We start from the raw sequence: 20,828 nt of genomic DNA, 5'->3' as shown, positions 1-20,828 counted from the left end.
TACAGAAAATCAACCTTCTGCTCAATTTTGCTGTGAACCTAAAACTTCTCTAAAACATAGTCTATTTTTAAAAATAGTGTCCCTCAATTTGGGCGTGTCTGATGTTTCCTCATTAGATTCCTGACCGGAACCCAGCCTAGGTGACACGTGGCTGGCTCAGGACCTCCGGGGAGAAGCACAGTGCCCTCTGCTCTTGGTGGTGGTGTTACTTAAATCCTCGGTCTAGACGTTGCCTGATTCCTCTGCTGTATGGTTACTGCCCTCGCCCACCGCTGCTAATAAGCATTCTGTCAAGAGACACTTTGAGACCGTGCCAATCTGTTTCCGCTCTGCAAAATCTCCCCCTGGATTTTGAATCCGTTGTCCTCCTGTGGGCAGCCCCTCAGCCCCCAGAGCAGAGCAGGTGCTGGTCTCCCTCGCAGCTGGGTGCTGCTCTCCTGGCCAACACCCAGCCGTCCCGATGTGGCCCAGCTCACGTCCTGCATTCACAGCCCATCTCTCGTGTAGGCAACCAGACCCTCTTTTGGAGAGCAGGGCCCTGGAGACTCATCTCATTTCCTGTCCCATGAAGCTCCTCTTCCCCATGGCAGCCACCGAAGCCGCAGGCCGAGTCGAGGGGACCGGCATGTCCGGTCACCCAGGGTGGGCCCCCAGCAGGCTTCGGAGCCCGGGGTGGTGAAACCGCGATGGCCAGCCTGCGGTGGGCTCAGGAGGAACCTGTGATAAGATGTTCGGCAGTTAGCACAGCTGCTCTGAGCTCGGGAGGCTGGGAACCCACAGGAAGTGACTGGGGGCAGAGCCGACGTGCCCGTGTCCCGGCAGCTGTCCCGGGACAGGAGCCTAAGCGGGCGAGGCTGGGGGCATGTCCGCGGAGTGCCGGGAGCCCGGGCCAGGCGGGCACTCCGGGGCCTCGGGCTCAGGAGCGTGCCTGCCTCGGAGCACGTCCGCGCCCTGGCGCCTGCCCCGCTGGAGAGCTCGCGCGGCCGCCGCGGTGCTCTGCTACGTCAATCTGCTGAACTACATGAACTGGTTCATCGTCGCAGGTGAGGAGGTGACGGTGCGCTGGGACGCACCTGCCCGCTGCCCACTCACCCGCCGCCCTGCCACTGGCTGGCACCGTGCCCCCACGGCGCCCTCCGGCCTCAAACTGTCCTCTCGTGGGCTGCATCCCTGCTGTTCTCACCCCTGGAGGGAGTTTCAGCCGAGCCCGAACGGAGGGGTCCCAGTCTAGCCCCATTCTAGGCATGTGCACACGGGGTGGGTGCCCGGTGCGGGGAGGGGGCCGAGGACCGCAGGGAGGACTGGGCCTTCGGGCGAGGGCCTGGAGGTTCTAGGGGGGATGCTGAGCGAGGTTGTGGGCAGGCGGCCTGGCCTAGAAATAGCTTCTGGGTGCAAGCCTTGCATATTCTGACTTCCTTCCTGGAGGCCCCGGGGCTCAACCCGCTCTTCTTGTTACTCACACATTCCCTGAACTCGTTCGTTCATTTATTCATTCAAGATTTAACCCAATTTTCTCTCTCATCACTGATTCATTCCACACTGACTTAATGAACGTGAACTATGGGCTCGGAGACCCAAGGAGGGTCTGTCTGGTGGTTCCGGAGCTCAGGAATGCCCATGTTGTGGGGGAGGGTCGGGGGGCACCTGCAGCACCCTGAGGCCAGGACCCTGGCGCCCCAGAGACGGGTTCAGCCCACCAGGAAGCGGCTGAGCAGCGAACAGCGTCCAGAGCCGTAGATGGCTGCAGACGCGACTTCGTCTCCGGGGAGCTCGGAGGGCACACACAGACCAGAGCAGGCTGGACGTTGGCGGGGCAACTCAGAAGAGGGGTATTTGGGCTGGGTCTTGAAGCCTGAGGAAGCTGGCAAGGTGGGAAGTGGAGTGGGGTGAGGGTGTCGGGTGAGGGGTCAGTGTGGGTCCAGGCGCGTGGGTGCGTGTGCTCTGGACAGAGGTGACCAGCGTGGACACGGCAGGAAACTCTCCTAAAAGGGTCTTCGGGGCCAGATCCCAGGCTTCGTGGTTGCCAGCCCAGGAGCTTGGGCTTTCTGTTGAGGCAATGGGGAGCCACAGACAATTTCTGGGGGTGGGGGGGCCTAGAATGAGATTGGTGCAGGCAGCACAAGAATGGGGGGTCCAGTTCTGGGGTTACTGCTGTGGACTGGGGGAGACCCGAGTGGGTGTGTGGGCCGAGGGCCCGAGCTGAGCCGGGAAGGGGTAGAGAGCTGGGGGGTGGGGAGCGCCTGGAGCCCTGCAGGCTGGGGAGGCCCCAAGTCTGGCCAGCGGAGGCCCTTCCCTATTGGGACTTCCTCTGTCCCGGTGGAAAGCAAGGCCAAGGTCGCTGGCTTGCATGGAGGCCCGGAGAAGTGAAACCATGCGGAGGGAGCTGCCAGGGACGGCTGGGTTTTCACAGCAGCCAGAATGCTCTATGGGAAGCAGCTCTTTGGGGGCAGATGACAGCCTCAAGGGGGAAAGGAGGCCAGGTCCACTCCCGGCCCCAGAGGGCTGGGAGGAGGCGAGGAGTAGGTAAAACCAGGGGGCAAGTCCTCACTCCTGAGGATGGAAGATGAATGGGATCCCACAGAACTTTGAACTCTTTGCTCTTTAGTGTTTATGTTTTTCTCTCCAATGACTACGTCTTATTTGTGTAATTAAAACTATTAAAAAGGAAGGAAGGACATACCAAATATCTGAACAAAAATCTCGTCCTTGGTTTCTCTGCTTCCTTGACCTTTCTTCACCTGCCGGCAGGTCTTAGAGGTGTGGCTGTGGGGCTTTCCTCCCTGCCGTGGGGTGTTTCTGTAGGCCCCGCTTGTGGGAGGGGGGCTGCCCCTGGCTGGGATGCTAGTCCTCGCTCCCCCCATTTCGGCAGCACACCCACGGGCGTGGCTGGAGCCTCGGCTCCTGCATCAGTGTCGTGGGGACACGGATGGCCCCTGCCTCTTAGGGGAACACCTGTGGGGGCCAGCTCAGGGGCCGGGCCCTCCGCCAGCTCATGATTGAATGACTGTGATGATTGCTCTTCTTCATAATGATAGGGCCTGAGCCCCACAGCTCAGATAAGCAGGTGCCTCAACTCTGACTGACCCTTTCTGAAGTACTGCCAAAGGCTGAGGGGATTTCGGGGAACAGAGCCTCTTTCCTCCTCTGTGTTAGGCTGAGTGCCCACTGCACTGGCCTGTGGCCTAGAAAGACCTTGGAGGGCCTTTCGAGGCCTGGCTGGTGTGGACCAAGAGCCTGCCCCGCTCAGGGAGTTGGGGCTGAGGTCAGACCCAAGTGGGACCTTTCTCTGAGGCTCTCGTGGGCACTGTCTGTCCACTCATGCCCCTGGAAGAACACGCTGGTGTGGGTGCATGTGCAGCCCGGGGCATGTATGTCTTTGCATGTCCGTGCTCCGCATGTACATACATCCACGAATGTCAGGAGTTTGCACCTGAGCAGGGCTGCTGGGCTGCATAGTCATTAACACTGTAGTCTAAGCGAGCTGCACACCATGTAGCAACACGGAGCTGCCAGTCGCTCTGATGAGGATGTGAACGGCAGCCCTATACTCGTGCATACGCCCACATGCCTGTGGCGTGCACACTCCATGTATGTGTGTATCTGTGTCTCTGCCGGTGTGTTTCTCCAGGCACGCCCGTCTGTATGTGGATCTGCATGTCTGTGCGTCTCTGTCCCTGGGCGGGATGCCTGTGTATGAGCGTGCCATACGTTTGGGACTCTGGGGTATGTGTTTCTGTGTGTTGATGTGTACCGGTCTCCCTGTGCACTGGCTCCCCTGTCTGTGTGCCCGTGTGACTGCACATGGGTGGGAGAGAGGGGCTGACAGCAGTGGGCCCCGGAGACACACTCTGTGCTGGGCTGGTCAGCTGGGCCCTGACCCACATGCAGGGGCAGCTGCCCTTGTCCTGAGCGCTGTCCCTCTGTCCACAGGGATGCTGCTGGACATACAGAACTTTTTTCAGATCCAAGACAGCAATGCCGGTTTGCTTCAGACAGGTAAGGAGCAAGTGCCTGCTCTGGGGCTGGGGCCCGGGGCTCATGCTGGGGCAGGGGGCCAGGGTGAGCCCCGCCCATCCCCTGGCACAGAGGAGGGGGTGCTGAGGATCCGTGGTGTGGGTGGGAGGAGGGGGAACGTGGGCTGAGCCCCGGTTCCTGAGCGGCAGCTTAGGGTTTGAGCACAGGTGCTGCAGAAGGAGCGGGGGTGGGGTGGGGGTCTGGAAAAGCCCCAAGCCTCAGATCATGACCTCGGCGGAGGTCACTCATCCCTGTTTGGCTCAGCTGGGCGCCCGAGACTGGCCGGGGCTGAGAAATCCTGAACTGTGCTTTCCTCCGTGGACCTGAAAAATCTGGCCCGCAGAACACAGACAGACAGAGAGACAGAGATCTGTGCTTCCCACACGGGTTCATACGGCATCTGGGCCCACAGGCCTGACAGTCGGTGTAGGGGCGGGGAGCAGCCACACCTCCCATTCCAAGGTCACACACACAGACACCCACCATGTAACTAGCACACCTGGGGCTCCTCTCTGTGGACCCCCAACACCTCAGAGCAAGTTTCTTACACTGGGGTATGGGGACCCCTGGGGATACACAAAAACCTTCCAGGGGCCACATGAGCAGAGTTTGAGAGAATCCACTTACAGACCCTCGAGCCTGTGTTTTTCTTTCCTAAAATGCACCTGCCTGAGAAAAAGCCTCTGGGTCTTCCTTCCCACCTGCCTTTCAAGCAGGGAAACGTACGTCTTCCCTATTCCGAGTTTATCTTTGGTGCCCTGCCCTGGGGTGTGAAAGCCTCCGGGGTGCCAGACGGAGGGGACCCCCACGGATGCTTGCCTTCTGCGGGGGAGGCCGTGGAAGGCCCACAGACAGAGTGTCGGTAGAAGCTCACTGGGGATGTTTCCGCCAGGCCACAAGCCCGTGGCCAAGTGCCAGCCCTTATCTGGCTGTCCTGCTGGTGTGACAGTCTCCTATTTATCTACCATGTAGGATTCAGAAGTGAGATGTTGTCTCAGGGATGGGTGTCAACACATTTATTTCAATTAGAAAAAACGAAGCCAACATTTTAACATCTTCCTTACAGGCACTCAGTCTGATTTGTCGTATTGATTTGGCAAATAAGGACTGGTTTTGCTCATTAGAGCAAATGTCCGTACACGGCAGACATTTCCCCTCAATGGGATGAATGTAATCTGCAGCCCCGTGGATCTGGATGAGAATATAGTTTAAAAATACAATAACGATAGAAATCACACCCTTTGCAACTATTTAAACTCATGACGAAAACGTTTTAGATGTCGGCTGGAAACACGTGCAGGGTGACGCAGTTCTTAAAGGACCGAGCAAAGAGCTAGCAGCCCTTTGCTGTAGACGATGCGTCTTTCCCAACCGCCCTTGTCTCGAGGCTGAGGCCAGCCGCGGGTGCTGCCCTTTGCGGTGCCAAAGCGAGACCCTCTGGGCTCAATCCCCACAACCTTCTAGATTAAACCGACAATGCCGGTTGAGTCACGATCTGCCTTCCCAGGTCCTCACCTTTGGAGCAGTGTTATTACTACAAGGCCCCATAAGTGAGATACCGTGGAGAGAGAAGCGTGTGCGTGCGTGTGCAAGTGTGTAGTGGGGCTGTGCGTGTGCCGGTGTGTGTGTGTCGGGGGGAAGGGAGGGTCAGCGCTTCAGAAGCCGCCCAGAGAAGTGTGTGGAGAGAGCTGGGGGGTTGCAGGCCTGATGACCAGACTCTCTGTCTTCAGTGACCTGGGGTGAGTCTTTGCCTTCCCGCATCTAGGGTCTCCGTGCAATGGCCGCGAGCCCCACCCTGCTGCTTTCCACAGGGCTCGGAATGGAGGCGGCCCCTGACTGAGCGGGCAGGGCCAAATCGTAACATGGGGCAGAGGGTGGGGTGAGCAGTGGTCAGACCCTCCCCTTCCAATGAGCCAGAGAGGCTCTTGGGGTCGGTGCACTGATGGATAATACTGAAAACCGACACTCATGTGGCCTTTACCGTGTGCCAGACACTGTCTCACGAGCCCTGTGACATCAACTCGTTCACCCTTCACAACAACCCCACAGGGCCGGGATTATTATTACTCTCGTGCCCATCTTCCCCATGACAAACCTGGGGCACAGAGAGGCTTGGGGCTTGCTGCAGGTCACACAGCTGGGATTCGAATCCGGGCTGCTGTCTGTAGAGTCTTTCTCTTCACCTCCTGCTCCTGGATTCCTTCTATTTTGTCTCCAAAGCCGTCTGAATCTGGAGCTGCTAGGAGCAGAGGAGTGCGCCTGTGTGAGCGTGCCCTCCCCGGGTCCAGGCTTCATCTCAGGGCATCTGCGGGGTGAGGTGGTTTATATCCCAGAAGGGATCCCTGCCCCAAATCTCAAGAAGGTATTAGAAGACTCGGGGAAATATTTTTATAACCTTTGGGTGGAGAAGATTTCCCTTAAGAAGACAAGAAACAGGGGCGCCTGGGTAGCGCAGTCGTTAAAGCGTCTGCCTTCGGCTCAGGGCGTGATCCCGGCGTTCCGGGATCGAGTCCCACATCGGGCTCCTCTGCTAGGAGCCTGCTTCTTCCTCTCTCACTCGCCTGCTCTGTTCCCTCTCTCGCTGGCTGTCTCTCTGTCACATAAATAAATAAAATCTTAAAAAAAAAAAAAAAAAGACAAGAAACAATCCCGGCCAGAGGAAGACTGATACGTTTGAGGACAGGGAAGCTAAACTGTTCTGTATGACGTGCGTGAAACTAATGCAGTTAGTAACAACAATGGATAACATTTATAAGCCGTTTACAGAAAGCTAGGCACTGCCTTTTATATGCTTTATTTCGTCTAATTTTCTCCATAACCTTCTGTGGGAAGCACAATTTCTATCTCATAGCATTGATTCGAGGGGAACAGCAGAGTTAAGGAATTTGCCCAAGGTCACACAGCTAGGCACTCTTTGGTTCAAGATGTGAGCCCAGGTAGTTTAGCCCCAGATTTTGCATTTTAAATCCTTTAAACAAATATAGAGGACTGGGAGACAAGAGCCGCACCGAAAAATGGGCAGAGGACTGAGTGCAGGACTGCTGCCCAGCCTCACTGGACATAAGGACGATGCAGATTAAAACATCAGCGAGACACCATCTGCTTTTCAACCGTTAAATGAACAAAAATAATATGATTGATCGTATCAAATGTTGGCAAGAGAGCTGGCATGTACTTCCGTGCCAGTGTAAGTGGGTACAGCTTTTTTGGAGGCCTATTTTGGCGGTAGCTATTAAAATTCTAAATGCCACTGACACCACAGACCATTCTCTGTGGAGTATTAGGTCGAACCATATTAAACTGCCGTTTTTTTTGTAGGTCAAAACTGGCCTAATTTCTGCAGCTGCGTGGGGCTCAGCCTAATACTGGAGCTGGACGGGGGAGTGGGAGGGGCTGGAACCCGAGCGGGGACGAGTCTGGACGCTCATTAGGCTCGGGTAACGTCAATCATCTGCGCTCAGCGAATGGAGACCCAGGCGTGGGGCGGGGCCTCCGGCGGAGGCGAGTCCAGGCCGCCTCCCTCCACCTGCGGAGGGCGGGGGCCGCTTCATCTGAGGAACCGGGCGGCGAGGGCACCTGTGTGCTCGGCAGAGTAGTGCGAGAACGTGGCGGTTTCTTTGTCCTCACGGAGTAGCAAGTGTATTCGTTACTCCAGTCGCCATTTCAGAAGGGTTTACTTTAAAAAATGGTACAGATACAACCGACGGTGCTAGGTGAATGTTCTACCTGCTTCGAAAAACCAGGGCTTTTCTAGCCCCCGGGAACCACCGCTCCTAAACCCCGCTGGTCTGCAGAGCAGGCCTGGGCAGACCTCCCTTGCCTCCCGCCCCCAGCAGGGGGATGAGCGCAAAATCAGTCCCGGCTAGGCGCGGGCGGGGGCGGGGGTTCTGCAGAGACAGGGTCCTGGCAGGGAGCATGGCCGCCCCCTGTGCTGCCCCAGGATGGGGATGGGGGGGAGTTGTGCAGAGACAGGGTCCTGGCAGGGAGCATGGCCGCCCCCTGTGCTGCCCCAGGACGGGAGGGGGAGAGTTCTGCAGAGACAGGGTCCTGGCAGGGAGCATGGCCCCCCCGTGCTGCCCCAGGATCAGCCTCACCTTCACTTCCGGCTCACGGCCTCCCAGGAGCTTGGCAGGGTGCTCGTGCTCAGAGGGGTTCACAGTGAGTGAGTCCAGTCCCTCACTCCCCTTCCCAGTCCCCCTGACTCCGGGCATTGGGTTGTGTATTCGGCAGAGGTTGGAGGGTTCACCTCATGTTTTCCTCCTCCTGGCCCCCACCCACTGCCAAGGTGCCAGCTTGCACACCTGAGCCAGGTCCCTTCTGTGGGCCTGCAGGCCCGTCTGCCCACCCACCACAGTGGGGGTTGCATGTGACCCCTGACTGTCCCCTCCAGTCTTCATCTGCTGCCTGCTGTTGTCTGCACCTGTGTTCGGCTATCTGGGTGACCGGCACAGCCGCAAAGCCACGCTGAGTATTGGGATCCTGCTCTGGTCAGGGGCAGGCCTGGCCAGCTCCTTCATTTCCCCCCAGGTAGGTGCCCTCATCCCTACAAGGCCACCTGGGGACCTGCCCCCGCCTGCTTCCTCCCTTGGAAAGGCGACTGGGCCTGTCTCCATCCATCCCGGGCTCCAGGCTGGCTGCAGGGGTGTCCTAGAGAGGACCCCCTTAGATGCTCTCAATAGGAGACTTCCTCGCCTGCACCTCCCACTGCTGCCTGTGGGGGGTGGGAGGGGGTGATCGCTACTGTCTGGAGGAGCTGGCCAGCCTGGCAAGGGTGACGCCCAGAAAAAGGGCTCCCCTGGGCCTGGGGCCAGCGGGGGCTGCGGGCACCAGCAGGGGGCACCTGTGTGATGAGGGGGACCTGGGCGGGGAGGCTAGCCAGGGGTCTTTAGCCCTGCCCCCCTCCTCCTCCCCTGGGGGCATGTGTCCAGTCACTCCGGTCCCTTGCCCCGTGGGTGATCTCGGGACTCACTGGGGTCTTGTGTCTGCTTGCCCAGTATTCCTGGCTCTTCTTCCTGTCCCGGGGAGTCGTGGGCATAGGCTCGGCCAGCTACTCCACCATCGCTCCCACCGTCCTGGGCGACCTCTTTGTGAGGGACCAGCGGACCCGGGTGCTGGCCATCTTCTACATCTTCATCCCCGTCGGAAGGTTGGTATCACCCAGGACCCACTTCCCTAGTGGTAAACTGAGGCCCAAGGGAGCCAGAACAGAGGCAGGACTGGGGATAGGATTTGAATCCCAGCCCTCCTCCTTCCTTACCATGTCCCTTTACCTCTCTGGGCCTCAGTTTCCTCATCAGTAAAGGGGGGCGAGAACACTGGCCAACGGGCTGTGTCAAGGGTTACAGATAATCTGGGTGCTCCCTCTACCCTAGGACACTCGGGAAGGCTTGGGGAGTGTGTGGGGCTGGGCCAGGCACCCCCGGAAGGGGGTGGGTAGGTCAGAGTGGGATTTGCAATCCGACCTCTGAGCTCTGATCCAGGTTTCCTGGAATCGCTTGACTCAGGCAGGGCTGAGCCTTGGGTCTTCAGAGAGGGCGGCACTGGGCAGTGGTGCTGGGGATGGGCCTGGAGCCAGAGGTCACCAGTGACTTGACCAAGGGCAGGGGACATCTGGGCCTCACGTGGCTCACTTTTCCTGTGACAGGGCTGTGAGCAGCAGAAAGCCAGCTCCTTGGGGTGGCGTGCCCCAGCTCAGGCTGGCCTTGCAGCCTTGGACCTGCCCCCACCCTCACTGCCCATTCCCCTTGCCCCTCTGTCGCAGTGGTCTGGGCTACGTGCTGGGGTCGGCCGTGTTGCAGCTGACTGGGAACTGGCGTTGGGGCTTCCGAGTGAGTCCAACCTCCCTTCTTCCCTCCAATCCCCCTGGGCTGGCAGGGACTTTCCAGCCTCCAGTGGCCTTAGCCACTTGGCACGGTCGCTGGCGCCATGGGGGGTGTCAGACGTTGGCGGCTTCGGACATTCGATGGAACATGACTGTGGAGGTCACGGCCCTGGGTGCAGATGCTGGCTGCTGGGTTTGCTAATGGTGTGAACTCCAGCAAGTTGCTTGTAACGTGGTGGGGGGAGGGGGGGTCCGTGCTGCATCATGGAATCTTGCGGAGGGACAGACAAGGGTGGGAACAGCCTAGGGCAGAACAGGCCTGGCGGGTAGAGGTGGGGAGTACTCCTGGTAGGGCTCATGGGCCCCAAGGCAGTAGTGTCTCCTGGACACATTAAAGGAAGTCCCAAGGGGACCCGACTCCCCAGAGAGGCTGTACTCCTAGGGGTGAGGGAATGTCAGGCTCTCTGTATAACCCGCAGCCGATAAACGAGCCCTCTGCCCCACCCCCCGGGCACAGAGCCTCCCAGACACTGGGCCACATGGTTCATCACCGGCAGGATCTCCTGGGTCCTGGGCGAGTGTGTGCGGTCCTGAGCTGCCTGGGCCCTCCTGTGCCCAGGTCATGCCTTGCCTGGAAGCCGTGGCCTTGATCCTGCTTATCGCGCTGGTTCCAGACCCACCCCGGGGAGCTGCTGAGAAGCAGGAAGAGGCCGTGGAGACCCCGAGGAGCAGCTGGTGTGAGGATGTCAGGTACCTGGGGAGAAAGTGAGTGTCCCCGCTCCCCCCTGCACGCCCCTGAAACCCCAGCAGCCCTGCCCTGCCTGTCTCCGCCTCCAGGCAGCCCCAGTGTTCAGTCTTCTTCCTCCTCTGAGCTCCCACTCACCAACAGAGGCATCCCTCCCTCACTTCTCGCCTTGCCCTGTGACAGAACAGGGGCTGGGAGGAAGGGAGGGAGGGAAGGAGGGAGGGAGGGAAGGGGGAGGCCGCGTGAGCTTTGACTTCAGCTTGGCCACTGCCTTATCCCCAAGTGACCTGCCACTTGGAACCTTACTCCCCTCATTTATTCAGTGGCCGTAATTCTCCCAGGGTTGCCGGGAGGATGCGGGGAGTTAATCACTCACCTCTACAAGCCTCGTGGGAGTGCAGGCATCCTCTGTTCCAGGCACGGGCGGGGAGGCAGGCAGGAGTCAACTGCACTCCCAGGCCTCACGATTTACTGGAATGTGGGGCGCGGACAGGACCCAGCTCTCTTTGATACAGAGCCATGCGACCAGTGGAGGGCACTTGGAGGAAGGTGGGGGCAGCGGGGACAGCTTCCTGGAGAATGTGCTATTGGCATTGGGCCTTCTGGGATGGGGAGAGCGGGTCCTGCAGAGGGGAAGGAGGAAGGCCCAGCGAGAAGGGAAGTGTGGAGGGGGGTGTGCAGGGCTCTTAGGGAATGTCAGGGAGGATCCAGAGCCTGGAGCCCCCCCCACCGGAGCGCCTGGTGTGGGGGTGTGTGAAGGGTGCAGCCAGGCCCTATGGCCCCAGCCCTCTCCTGGTGGTCTCAGCCAGGGCACTTTCTCTTGCAGCTGGAGTTTTGTGTGGTCGACCCTGGGGGTGACCGCCATAGCCTTTGTGACTGGAGCTCTGGGCTTCTGGGCCCCCAAGTTTCTGTTTGAGGCCCGTGTAGTACACGGGCTGCAGCCTCCCTGCCTCCAGGATCCATGCAACAGCCAGGACAGGTGAGGGGCTTCTGAGAGCCCGGGGCACCTGGCCCAGGTCAGGGCGCTCTTGGTGGGTGAGTGCTCTGGCGGTTCTGAGCCCCAGGGCTCAGTGTCTCTGTGGGGAACCCGGGACTTGGGACCTAGGGGGCAGATAGCCGGCCAGGTTCCAGGTCTGGCTGAGCTCCTGTGGCTCTGGGTGTCCACAGGTAAGCAGCCTTGTCCCCTCTGGGCCCCAGTTTTCCCACTCTTGGGCTGCTGTGGGGGGTCCACAAGGCCCTTCGTAGAGGGGTGAGGCTTATGTGGGGCCTGTGGGACGATGGGACCCACAGTGTGAGGCCATCCCATTTTACAGATGGCTAATCGAGGCACTGGCATGCCTCATCACTTACGGGGCTCAGGCAGTTCACACGTGCCCGCATGTGTTCTCTGCTTCGTCTGGGGCACAGCCGCCAGGATGTTGGGGTAGGAGAAAAACCACATGGAAGGCAGTGTCCCCCTGCTCCCACTTGTCCTGCTCGGTGCCCAGGCCAACACCTCTCCAGCTCAGCCCCGGGCCCCGTCACTCCCTTTCTCCTCTTCCTCGTCTCCTCTGTGCTCCTCAGTCCCTCTTTGCTCATGCCCTTCCCTGCGGCCCTGCTCGCCGGGGCTCAGTGACGTGGTCTGTGCCACCACTGTCATCTATGTCCACCTTGTCTCTGTCTCCATCTCCCCCACTGGGGCCCAGAGGGAGCTTCACGTGATTTCCAGAATGTCCCACGCCCTCTCACTTGTCTGTGCCTCGGCCTGAGCTGGGCCTTCTGCCTGGACCTCCCTTCCCTTTTCCCATCGTTACTTCTTAAGGGTTAATGTTAGTTCAGGCCCGAACAGGGAGCATTTTAGCTGAAAAACCCTCTGAGGGCTTATGAAATGTATTATGGAAGGAGGAGATGGAAGATCAGAAAGGTTGAGTGAGTTGTCCAGGCAGCAGAGCCAGCCTCAGACCAGCTGACTGTGAAGCCAGTGCTCCTAACACCACATCCTGGGGCCCCAGGAGCTCCTGTGACCTCTGGCCGACTGGGACCTCATGGCCTGCTGGTTCACTGCAGGTGCTCAGGAGGAGCGTGGGAAGGAGTGAGGGAAGACATCCAGTGAGGTACAGCTTGGACACATGGGGGTCCACAGCAGCCTGGACACGTGGGGGGGGTCCGCAGCAGCCTGGACACGGGGGGGGGGGTCCGCAGCAGCCTGGACACACGGGGGGTCCATAGCAGCCTGGACACATGGGGAGCACAGGACTCGTGTTCTCGTCTGGCGCTCGCTAGGTCTGAATCCCTGGGCAAGTCAGTTCCTCTCCCTCAGCTTCAGCCTCGTCCTCCCACTCGGCTCATTCACACACCCCATGTGGCCCACGTGGCAAGTGGCATAGGTGTGGTGCTTAGAGCAACAGAATTGTTCTCTGAGGTCCGGAGGCCCAGCGTCCAGAGTGGTTTCACGGGGCCAGAGCCAAGCTCCCTGAGGCCACACCCCCACCAAGCCTCCGGGGGATCGTCCTCCTGCCTCTTCCCCTCTGGGGGCTGCTGGGGTGCCTTGGCTTGGGGTCACATCCTCAGTCCCTGCAGCCACGGTCGTGTTGCCTTGGCCTCTGTGTCTCAAGCCTCCTTCTGCTTCCCTCATAGAGATGCTGGTGGATGCCTGTAGGGCCCCTTGAATACTGAGGATAACCCCCATCTCAGGACCCTTAACGTAATCCTGTTGACAAAGTCTGTTTCGCTGTATAAGGTCACAGTCACAGGTTCCAGGGATTAGGACATAGACACCCTGGGGACATTACCCAGCTGCCACAGCTTAGGTAGAAGGTCCCAGTGTTGGGGTTCTATACCCACCTCAGCTATTAATACACCCTCCATGGTTGCGGTAAGCCCGAGGGTGAGGGCATGGCAAGGGCAGGAAGCTTCAGAATGCAGGATTCCAGCTCAGCCCCTGGAGAACTTCCAGCACTCAGAGCTGGCCCACATGGAAGGGGCTGTGGGGGGGTAGTGAGCCTCCCGCCCCGCGGGGCATGGAAGTAGGAGCCGGACGGCTGCTTCTCCAGGCCTGTTGTGCAGAGGGTCAGCATAGAGCTTGCAGGACTTTAAGGACCCTCTTGGCTCTGAGAGTCTGATTCTGGGAAGGCCTTGTGGGGTGGGGTGGGGTGGGGTGGACTGCTGGCTGGGTCTGTCCTCTGGCCACACTTGCTGCTCAGGGCCCAGTGGAGGGCCCTGTCTGAACAGTCAGCCCTAAGTCTCACAGAGGTCTCCAGCACCTGCCAGGGCCCCGCTCAGAACAGGACTCCAGGGTGGATGCGTCCGGGATCCGGGGTCACATGACCAGGCTGCAAGGTTGGGAAGGTTCCCTGAGCATCTCTAAGCCTCCGAGGACGCACGTGCCTCGTTGGGTAGGCAGAGGGTTAGGAGGCCCTGGCTGAGCCAGTGAGGGGCTGTGTGACCCGGGGCAGGTCCCCGCCCGCTCTGGGCTCTCCACTCTCTCCTATAAGCCAAGGGGAGGGGGCAGGGGAACTAACCCACTCGTCGTCAGCCTGTGGGATGGACATTTCACAGACGTTGTGCAGAGGGAAGGCGGGTTTTGGGAGACGCGGTTTGTCGGTCACCACAGTCTGGCACCTGTCGCGGCCTTGCGTCACGGTGGGAAGTCATTGCTGTGCCGTAAGGGAGGCAGTAGCGTCTTTGGACACCCGTGGTCTGGGAGGGGATGCTGGAGAGGGGTGGGAGGGGCAGCGGTGCTCCAGGCCAGGGGAGCCAGGAAGCATAGCTGAGTCCGAGGTGACGCAGAGGGAGGGGTGGAGGGGGATGAGTGGGACGTCACCGGGGGCTGCCGGGGCCCGTCCCTGTGCTGCTGGGAGCTTACCTGGGCACCACGGGAGCCACTGAGGGGCTGGCTACATTTGGGCTTCACACTGGCCGGGCTCAGCGTCCCTTTGAGCCCTTTAGAAGGGGGCTCGGGAGGGCGGGTTGACCAGGAGGGCGAAGGCCCTGGCCCGGCTGCCTCCTCGCTGGGCACTTGCGCTCTCAGCACCCTCAGCCTTGCCCTGCCCATCTGTCCAGCTGGGAGTCTGGGACGATCCACGAGCTCGTGGGCTCACACGTATCTGTGCTGCCAGCCTGGGGTCAAGACAGCAAGCCAAACCTGGTGCCTGTCCTCCAGGACCTCGGGCTGGTGAACGACCTTGATGGCGCAAACAGAAGGTGCTCGGGGAGCTGACGGGGGCGAAGGAGTCAGCGGAGGGGCGGGGAAGGCATCTCCGGAGAGGGGGTATTTGTGAGGGGTCTTGAAGGATGACTAGAAGTTTGGTAGGTGGGAGAACTAGTGAAGAGTGTCCAGAGGGAGGAGTAAAAGTAGGAAGTGCAGACAGAGACTCGCCTGGGGGCAGAAGAGGTTGGAGCTGGGGGTCGGGGCCGGGGTCAACCAGGCTCAGACCACGAAGGGCCACGTTGGTCATGGTGGGTTTGCACAAATCCGGTGGGTGTCTGAGAGCTGGTGGAGGGTTTTAGGCCGGGGTTGGGCAGATCTGTATTTTAGAAAGCACCCTCTGGGGACCCGTATGGGGTCTGTTCTGGGGGGACAGCTTTCCCCAGGGGCGGGTGCAGGGGGCGCCGAGGGCAGCTGAAGGAGGCAGTGGGTGGGAAAGGGAGTGGAGTTAGGAGGGGGCAGCTTGAGAGGTGTGCCAAGACCGCGTGGAGCTGTGGGGTTCAGGAGGGTGTGTGCGAAGCTTGATAAGGGCCGGGTGTGTCCTAGGAGCTCCATAGATGGCACGTTTACTTACCTCTGTTCCCATTCGTGGGGGGCGGCGAGAAGGTTTGGCCAGAGTGGGACAACTGAGATTCCTGAGGGGGGCCATTTGGGACGGTGAGCGGCTGGAGGGGAGGCATGCTGGGCTGGTCACCCCCATGACAGGTGACATCCCCAGGATGAGGCAGGAACGGGGATGGGGGGAGGGGGAGCACGTGGGCCCCTGATCAGGACCCTGAGGACCCAGGGGCCTTGGTTAGGAGGGAGGGGGAAGGGCCCACAGCCACACTCCCCGTAGGTACCTGGTCCTGCACTGGGGGCTGAACCCCAGGACAGGGCTAACCCCACCTGGCTGACTGACCCTGCCCTCTTCTTTCCCCTCAGCCTGATCTTTGGAATACTCACTGTGGTGACTGGCATCATTGGGGTTGTCCTGGGAGCAGAGGCTTCAAGAAGGTACAAGAAAGTCAACCCGCGGGCTGAGCCCCTCATCTGTGCCTGCAGCCTGCTTACCGCTGCCCCCTGCCTCTACCTGGCTCTTGTCCTGGCCCCGGTCACTCTCCTGGCCTCCTATGTAAGTGAGGGCCCTTGGCGTGGTGCGGGGGTGGGGGGCGGGTGGGTCGGTCCTGTTCACGTGGGCCGGAACTGTGCCCGGTCTCTACTTCTGTTTATCAGTCCTCCCAGGCAGCGTCTGGTATCCCCATTTCACAGATGCGTACATCGAGGCTCGCCAAGAGTAGCACAGCTGGGAAGGGACAGAACTGGGATTTGAGCCTGAGCTTTTCTGACTCTACAGTGTGTCCTCTGAGCCACTGTTTGACACTTTGACTGCAGACAGTGGGGCTCGTTCGTTCCTCGGCTATGCCGTGAGCTCGAGGAGACATGGGGTGCAACAAGGGGAGCGAGGCCCAGATCGGTCACGGCCAGAGCCGGCACCACTGTAAGGGTGACGGTCTGACACTACCCCACGTTCCAGGCCCGTGTCCCATCACCGCCGCGCACCGTGGCCACGCCAGCGACAGGCTCGCGCCTCCCAGCCTCAGCCAGGGACACCCTTCCCTCCTGACTCCTCCTCTGCAAGGCCCGGAGCAAAGGCTACTTCTCCAAGAGCCTTTCCAGGCCATTCCGTGCTCATGCTTGGGCTCAGGGCACCATGTGTCCATCAGGCACCGTGGGGAATGGGGGGCTCTATGCACCCCACACACACACATGCCCAGCAGTGTCTCTGGCTCCCCATGGCCCCAGCCCTGATGGTCCCTCCCAGTGGGAAGGGACCCGTGATTCTGCCCTCGCCAGACGGGCTCCCTCCCGCTCCCATTCCGTCCCAGGGCCCTGGGGACCCCCACCACGGACACAGATGCCCCCAAGCAGGGTGGACTCAGAAGGCAAATCACTAACGGCTTTACTGGTCTCCGACCCACGATGAGATCCCACAGCTCTTCCAGTTACGGTCGTGAACGGAAGAAGCCTGGTCCCATTTCAACCAGAACTTCAGGTCTGCTTCCCAGCACTCTCTGTCCAGGCCCAGAACGTTGCACTGGGCAGGAGGGAGCTGCGGGCGGTTTGGTCCTTCTCGGTCCACCTGCGGCCTGGTCCCCAGGGCAGCCCCTCGCCTCCGGGTTGGGGGAGGACGGCCCGAGCTGGAACGGATTCCCAGAGTCCAGACTGGCTTTGCTGTGGCCGATGCCAGGCGCTGGCCGGGTCTGCGCATGGGGCACTCTGTGGGTTTGGGGCCCTGGTATTTCATCGTCTGACTCTTGGTGCCGGTGACACCGTCGCCTCCATCTTGACCTGGCTTCCCTCCACTCTTGCTCCGTGGTGGCCCTTCCGGCCGTTCCTGCCTGGACCCTGTTGCTGGTCCCCTCTCCTGACCCTCAGGCCCGGCTTCTCTGTGGCGTCTGTCATAGCCCTGCATGCCCTCGGGTCGTGCCTCGGCCAGTCATCCTCCTGCGAGTGCTGGGGGCCCCCGCAGTGCCCTCAGGGGCGGGAAGGTCAGCATTTCACTGGCATCCTCTCTCTGTGGGTGGGTCGCCCGGAGCCCCTTGCCAGCGTCCTCACTCTTCAAATGAGCCCTCCGCAGCCCGAGCCTGCAGCAGCCTTCCGTCTACATGCCGGGTGGGGGTGCGGCTGTCCCCCAGCGCCGAGGGCGGGGCTGGTGCATCTCTGGCCGTGTGGGTGCTGCCCCCCACCCCCCCCCGGTCCAGCCGTGGGTGGGCTTCTGCCAAAATCCCTGGATCACAGACAGGTCCTGCTGGCTTGCGTTCTGCACGTGCTCCCCTCGCGGGGAAGAGGGCTTCTCAGCCCCACTTACAGATCGGAAGACAGGCCCAGAAACAGCACCACAGACAGTGGACAGACGAGACCGACACTCAGCCCTCAGCCCCAGACTCCGTACTGACCCCGTCATCCCCAGGGGGAGGAGCAGAGCCTGGCATACACTAGGTGCTAATAAATGCCTGTGTGCACATTGACATCCTGGCTGAGGGAGCGGAAGACTGAGCAGGACCAGCGTCCCGGCCGGTGGGGGCTGTGTGGGCCTGACCTTGCAGGCAGATGGAGGCCCACCACGGGCCTGTCCCTGCCTCGGCCGGGGCCGCGGACCCCTGCCAGCTCTGCTTCTGCCACGGTCTCAGTTGGCTCTGGGAGGCGGCTCCTTGGCTGTGTTTGGGGGACACAGCTGTCTCCCCTCTGCAGCCTGGCGCGTCTCCAGAGCTGGATGGCTCGTCTAGAAATGACATTGCCCTGGCTGACAGAGCCAGCTGGAGAAATTCTTCTCGAGGCCTGGCACAGGGGTGGGGGCTGCGGGGCTGCGGGGCTGTGGGCAGGGCTGGGACAAGTCCCTCCTCTGGTGCTGGGAAGCTGCTCCTTCCTGTGGCTCGTGTTTGGGCCTGGCATGGTACCGGCGGCACGGAGCCCCCCAGCCACGCTCCAGCCTTCCAGGAGCAGTGCACAACCTTCCGGACCTCCTGAGTGGGAGCCGGCTCCGTGCCTCTGCCGGTGTCTCTGACATCTAAGCAACGTTCGGGCTTGAGATCAGGCTCCAGGTCCTTCCCACCTGCCCGGCACCAGCCCAGAACCCTCACACGTCCAGGCCTATGCTCTTCTCCCGGTGCCCTCTGCCTGGCGTGGTGCACGCCTTCTGTCTTTCTCCAGGACCGGGGCCAGGAGCCGCCCTGCCGGGCCCCTCGCCTTGCTGCTCACCCACTGCCGTCTTTTCCCCACGCGGCCAGTGACACCGCGGACCTTCCCGGGCGGCTTGGTGCCCCTGGAACCCAGTCCAGCTCCTCCTCCCGGTGAACGTCCCAGATGGCCTTCACGGCCGAGTCCCCCTTGCAGGCCCCTCCTGGTTCCCTCCCTGCCCCATCCCTCCTCCAAGCCTTCCCTGACCGCTGGGCGCCACCCTGGCTCCCCTCCCGGTGCTCTCTGCGCCGTCTTCCTCATGCTCAGACCCCTCTCCCAGCCCCGGGGGCCCCAGGGGTTCCCATCGTCGTCCATGCTGGGCCCGAGACACAGTGCCCGGCATTCACATCATTCATTCATTCAGCAAACACCGAGTGCCTGTAAGGGGCGTGCTGGTTTGAACGCCGCAGACACGGCAGCGGGTAAGAAGGACTAGAGCCTCTCTGTGGGGTTACGTCCTCGCCGAGGGGGCAGTGGGCAAGCAAGACAACAGCAGGAGTGCACTTCACCATGTTTCAGGGGACGCAGCGTTTGGGATAAGGAGGGCCAGTGAGACGGGGAGGGCGTGGGGGCGGATTTGCACGGCCAGGGGCTCCCCAGGAGGCGGTGTTGGGGGGAAACCGTGGAGGTGTCTTGAAGGAGGTGAAGGGGGCTGGCGTGGGTTGCTAGGGTCCTGAGGCAGATGTGCACCTGCTGGGCCCGAGGGGCCACAAGGACCCCACACTTAGTGTGGAGGGACGGACAGGAGGACGGGTGGGGGTGGGCGGCACAGGGCCTGCATGCATTGGGTGGGACGGGCTCTGACGAAGAGCGAGGAGTTGGCGCCGGGCGGGGGGTCTGTCGAGGTGACCGCGTGGCTTGTCCGTGAGCGCTGCGGTGTGCCGATCGCCCCCGTGCGTTAGCCGGCCTGGCACGCCCGCCGCGGACCCTGTCTTGGCCGTGCTGTGCCGTCGCTGCCGGCATTGCTGACGTGGGCTTGTGGTGGTGAGGCTGGGACTTTGGCCTCTGCGTCCACGGGGGACAGTGGCCTGCGGTTCCCTTGTGGTCTTTGGGGCTGGCGTCAGGGCGACGGCCCCACGGAACGCCTGACGAGTGCTTCTTCGTCTGCCATTTTGGGGAAGAGTTTGGGAAGGATCTGTGCTCATTCACCTTTAGACGTTTTTGGAATTCACCAGGGAAGCCATCTGGTTCTGGGCTTCTGTTTGTGGAAGTTCTGTGGTTACAGACTCGGTGTTCCCTTGTTATAGATCAGTTAAGGCTTTTTCTTTTTTTCTGTCATTTTCGCTAGTTGGCGGCTTTCTAAGACTTTGTACCCTGTGTGGGTGTCTGATGTGTTGGCGTGCAGTGGTTCGTAGCAGCCCCTTCCAGGCCTTCCCGTCTCCGCGAGGTCGGCAGGCGTCCTCTCCCAACCTGGTTTGGTGACGACTGTCCGGTCCTTTCTTCCTGGTCAGTGTCAGTTTGCTGCCGCTTCGGTTTTATTGATTTTGTCTATTGTTCTGTTATCGGCCCACGTTTAGCAGGATCCATCTGGCTTCTGTGGACTCAGGCGTGGGAGGCGCCAGGCTGTGGCCCTGATCTGGGTGAGGCGGTGAGGCCGCGAGGAGTGGGCCAGAGCTGCCATGCGGAGGTGACAGAAGTGGGTGGATCATAGGTGTTCTTGGAGGAATTTCCTGATGACTCCCTGTGGGGTGTGAGAGAACGAGGAGGGGCAGGGGCCTCGCCGTCTGGAGCAGGGCTGTGGCCGTGGGCAGGCGCAGCGGGTTTGGGTGCTGTGGCGGGAGGTGGGCGTCCCAGGGGAGGTGCTGGTGGAGAGTTCGACGTGGAGTCTGGAGCCGGGGGACACGATGTCACCCCTAAAACCTTAACAGGTGGGGACTGACGGCGGCCCACCAGGAAGGACTGTCATCAGGTTGGGGGACATATGGGGTCGATGTCAGAACGGGCGTCCGAAGAGGGCTGAGGAACCGACTTGTGTTCAGAAGAGGAAGAGTCACTTGCGTCCCTTCCGTCCGTCTGCCTGTCCACATATCCCTTCAGTTTCCCAGATTCCAGCACCCAAACCAGTTCTTCCCGCACTGTCTTTGACCGTCGGGGGAGAGGGATCGGGCGTCTTGGGAGGGCGCCTGGAAACGCGGGCACGTGGGCGCGTGTGAGCGTGCACTGTTGGGTGAATATCCTTAGATCTGTAGGTTCACGCGTGCACACGCGTGGTCTTGCGTGTGTGCATCTCTGTGCCTACGCAGTCGTGCCGAACGTGGGTTGCCTGTGTGTGCGCGGTGTGTCCGCGTGTGTCTGCGTGTGCTGTTTCGCATACGGGTCTGTGCATGAGCGTGCACACGTGT

The 20,828-nt window shown here is 60.8% G+C and overlaps 1 protein-coding gene across 3 annotated transcripts in view; it reads left to right on the top strand.

Annotated features, from left to right (window-relative positions):
• Positions 1–575: 575 nt before the first annotated feature.
• Positions 576–20,828, top strand: part of SPNS3 (SPNS lysolipid transporter 3, sphingosine-1-phosphate (putative)) — a 36,694-nt gene continuing 16,441 nt past the window's right edge. For 2 of the 3 annotated variants that reach the window (XM_026520693.4, XM_026520691.4), the window contains exons 1-8: positions 576–1,043; positions 3,931–3,996; positions 8,405–8,541; positions 9,009–9,160; positions 9,776–9,842; positions 10,455–10,600; positions 11,407–11,559; positions 15,691–15,880. In XM_026520693.4, coding sequence (XP_026376478.1) covers positions 863–1,043; positions 3,931–3,996; positions 8,405–8,541; positions 9,009–9,160; positions 9,776–9,842; positions 10,455–10,600; positions 11,407–11,559; positions 15,691–15,880 — 1,092 coding nt within the window. In that variant the 5' untranslated portion in view covers positions 576–862. The remainder of the gene's footprint in view (positions 1,044–3,930; positions 3,997–8,404; positions 8,542–9,008; positions 9,161–9,775; positions 9,843–10,454; positions 10,601–11,406; positions 11,560–15,690; positions 15,881–20,828) is intronic. The other variant, XM_026520692.4, reaches the window with a different exon arrangement.

The sequence above is a fragment of the Ursus arctos genome, unplaced genomic scaffold (genome assembly GCF_023065955.2).
Source record: "Ursus arctos isolate Adak ecotype North America unplaced genomic scaffold, UrsArc2.0 scaffold_14, whole genome shotgun sequence".
Classification (NCBI taxonomy): domain Eukaryota; kingdom Metazoa; phylum Chordata; class Mammalia; order Carnivora; family Ursidae; genus Ursus; species Ursus arctos.
This window is presented reverse-complemented; position numbering and strand designations above follow the sequence as displayed.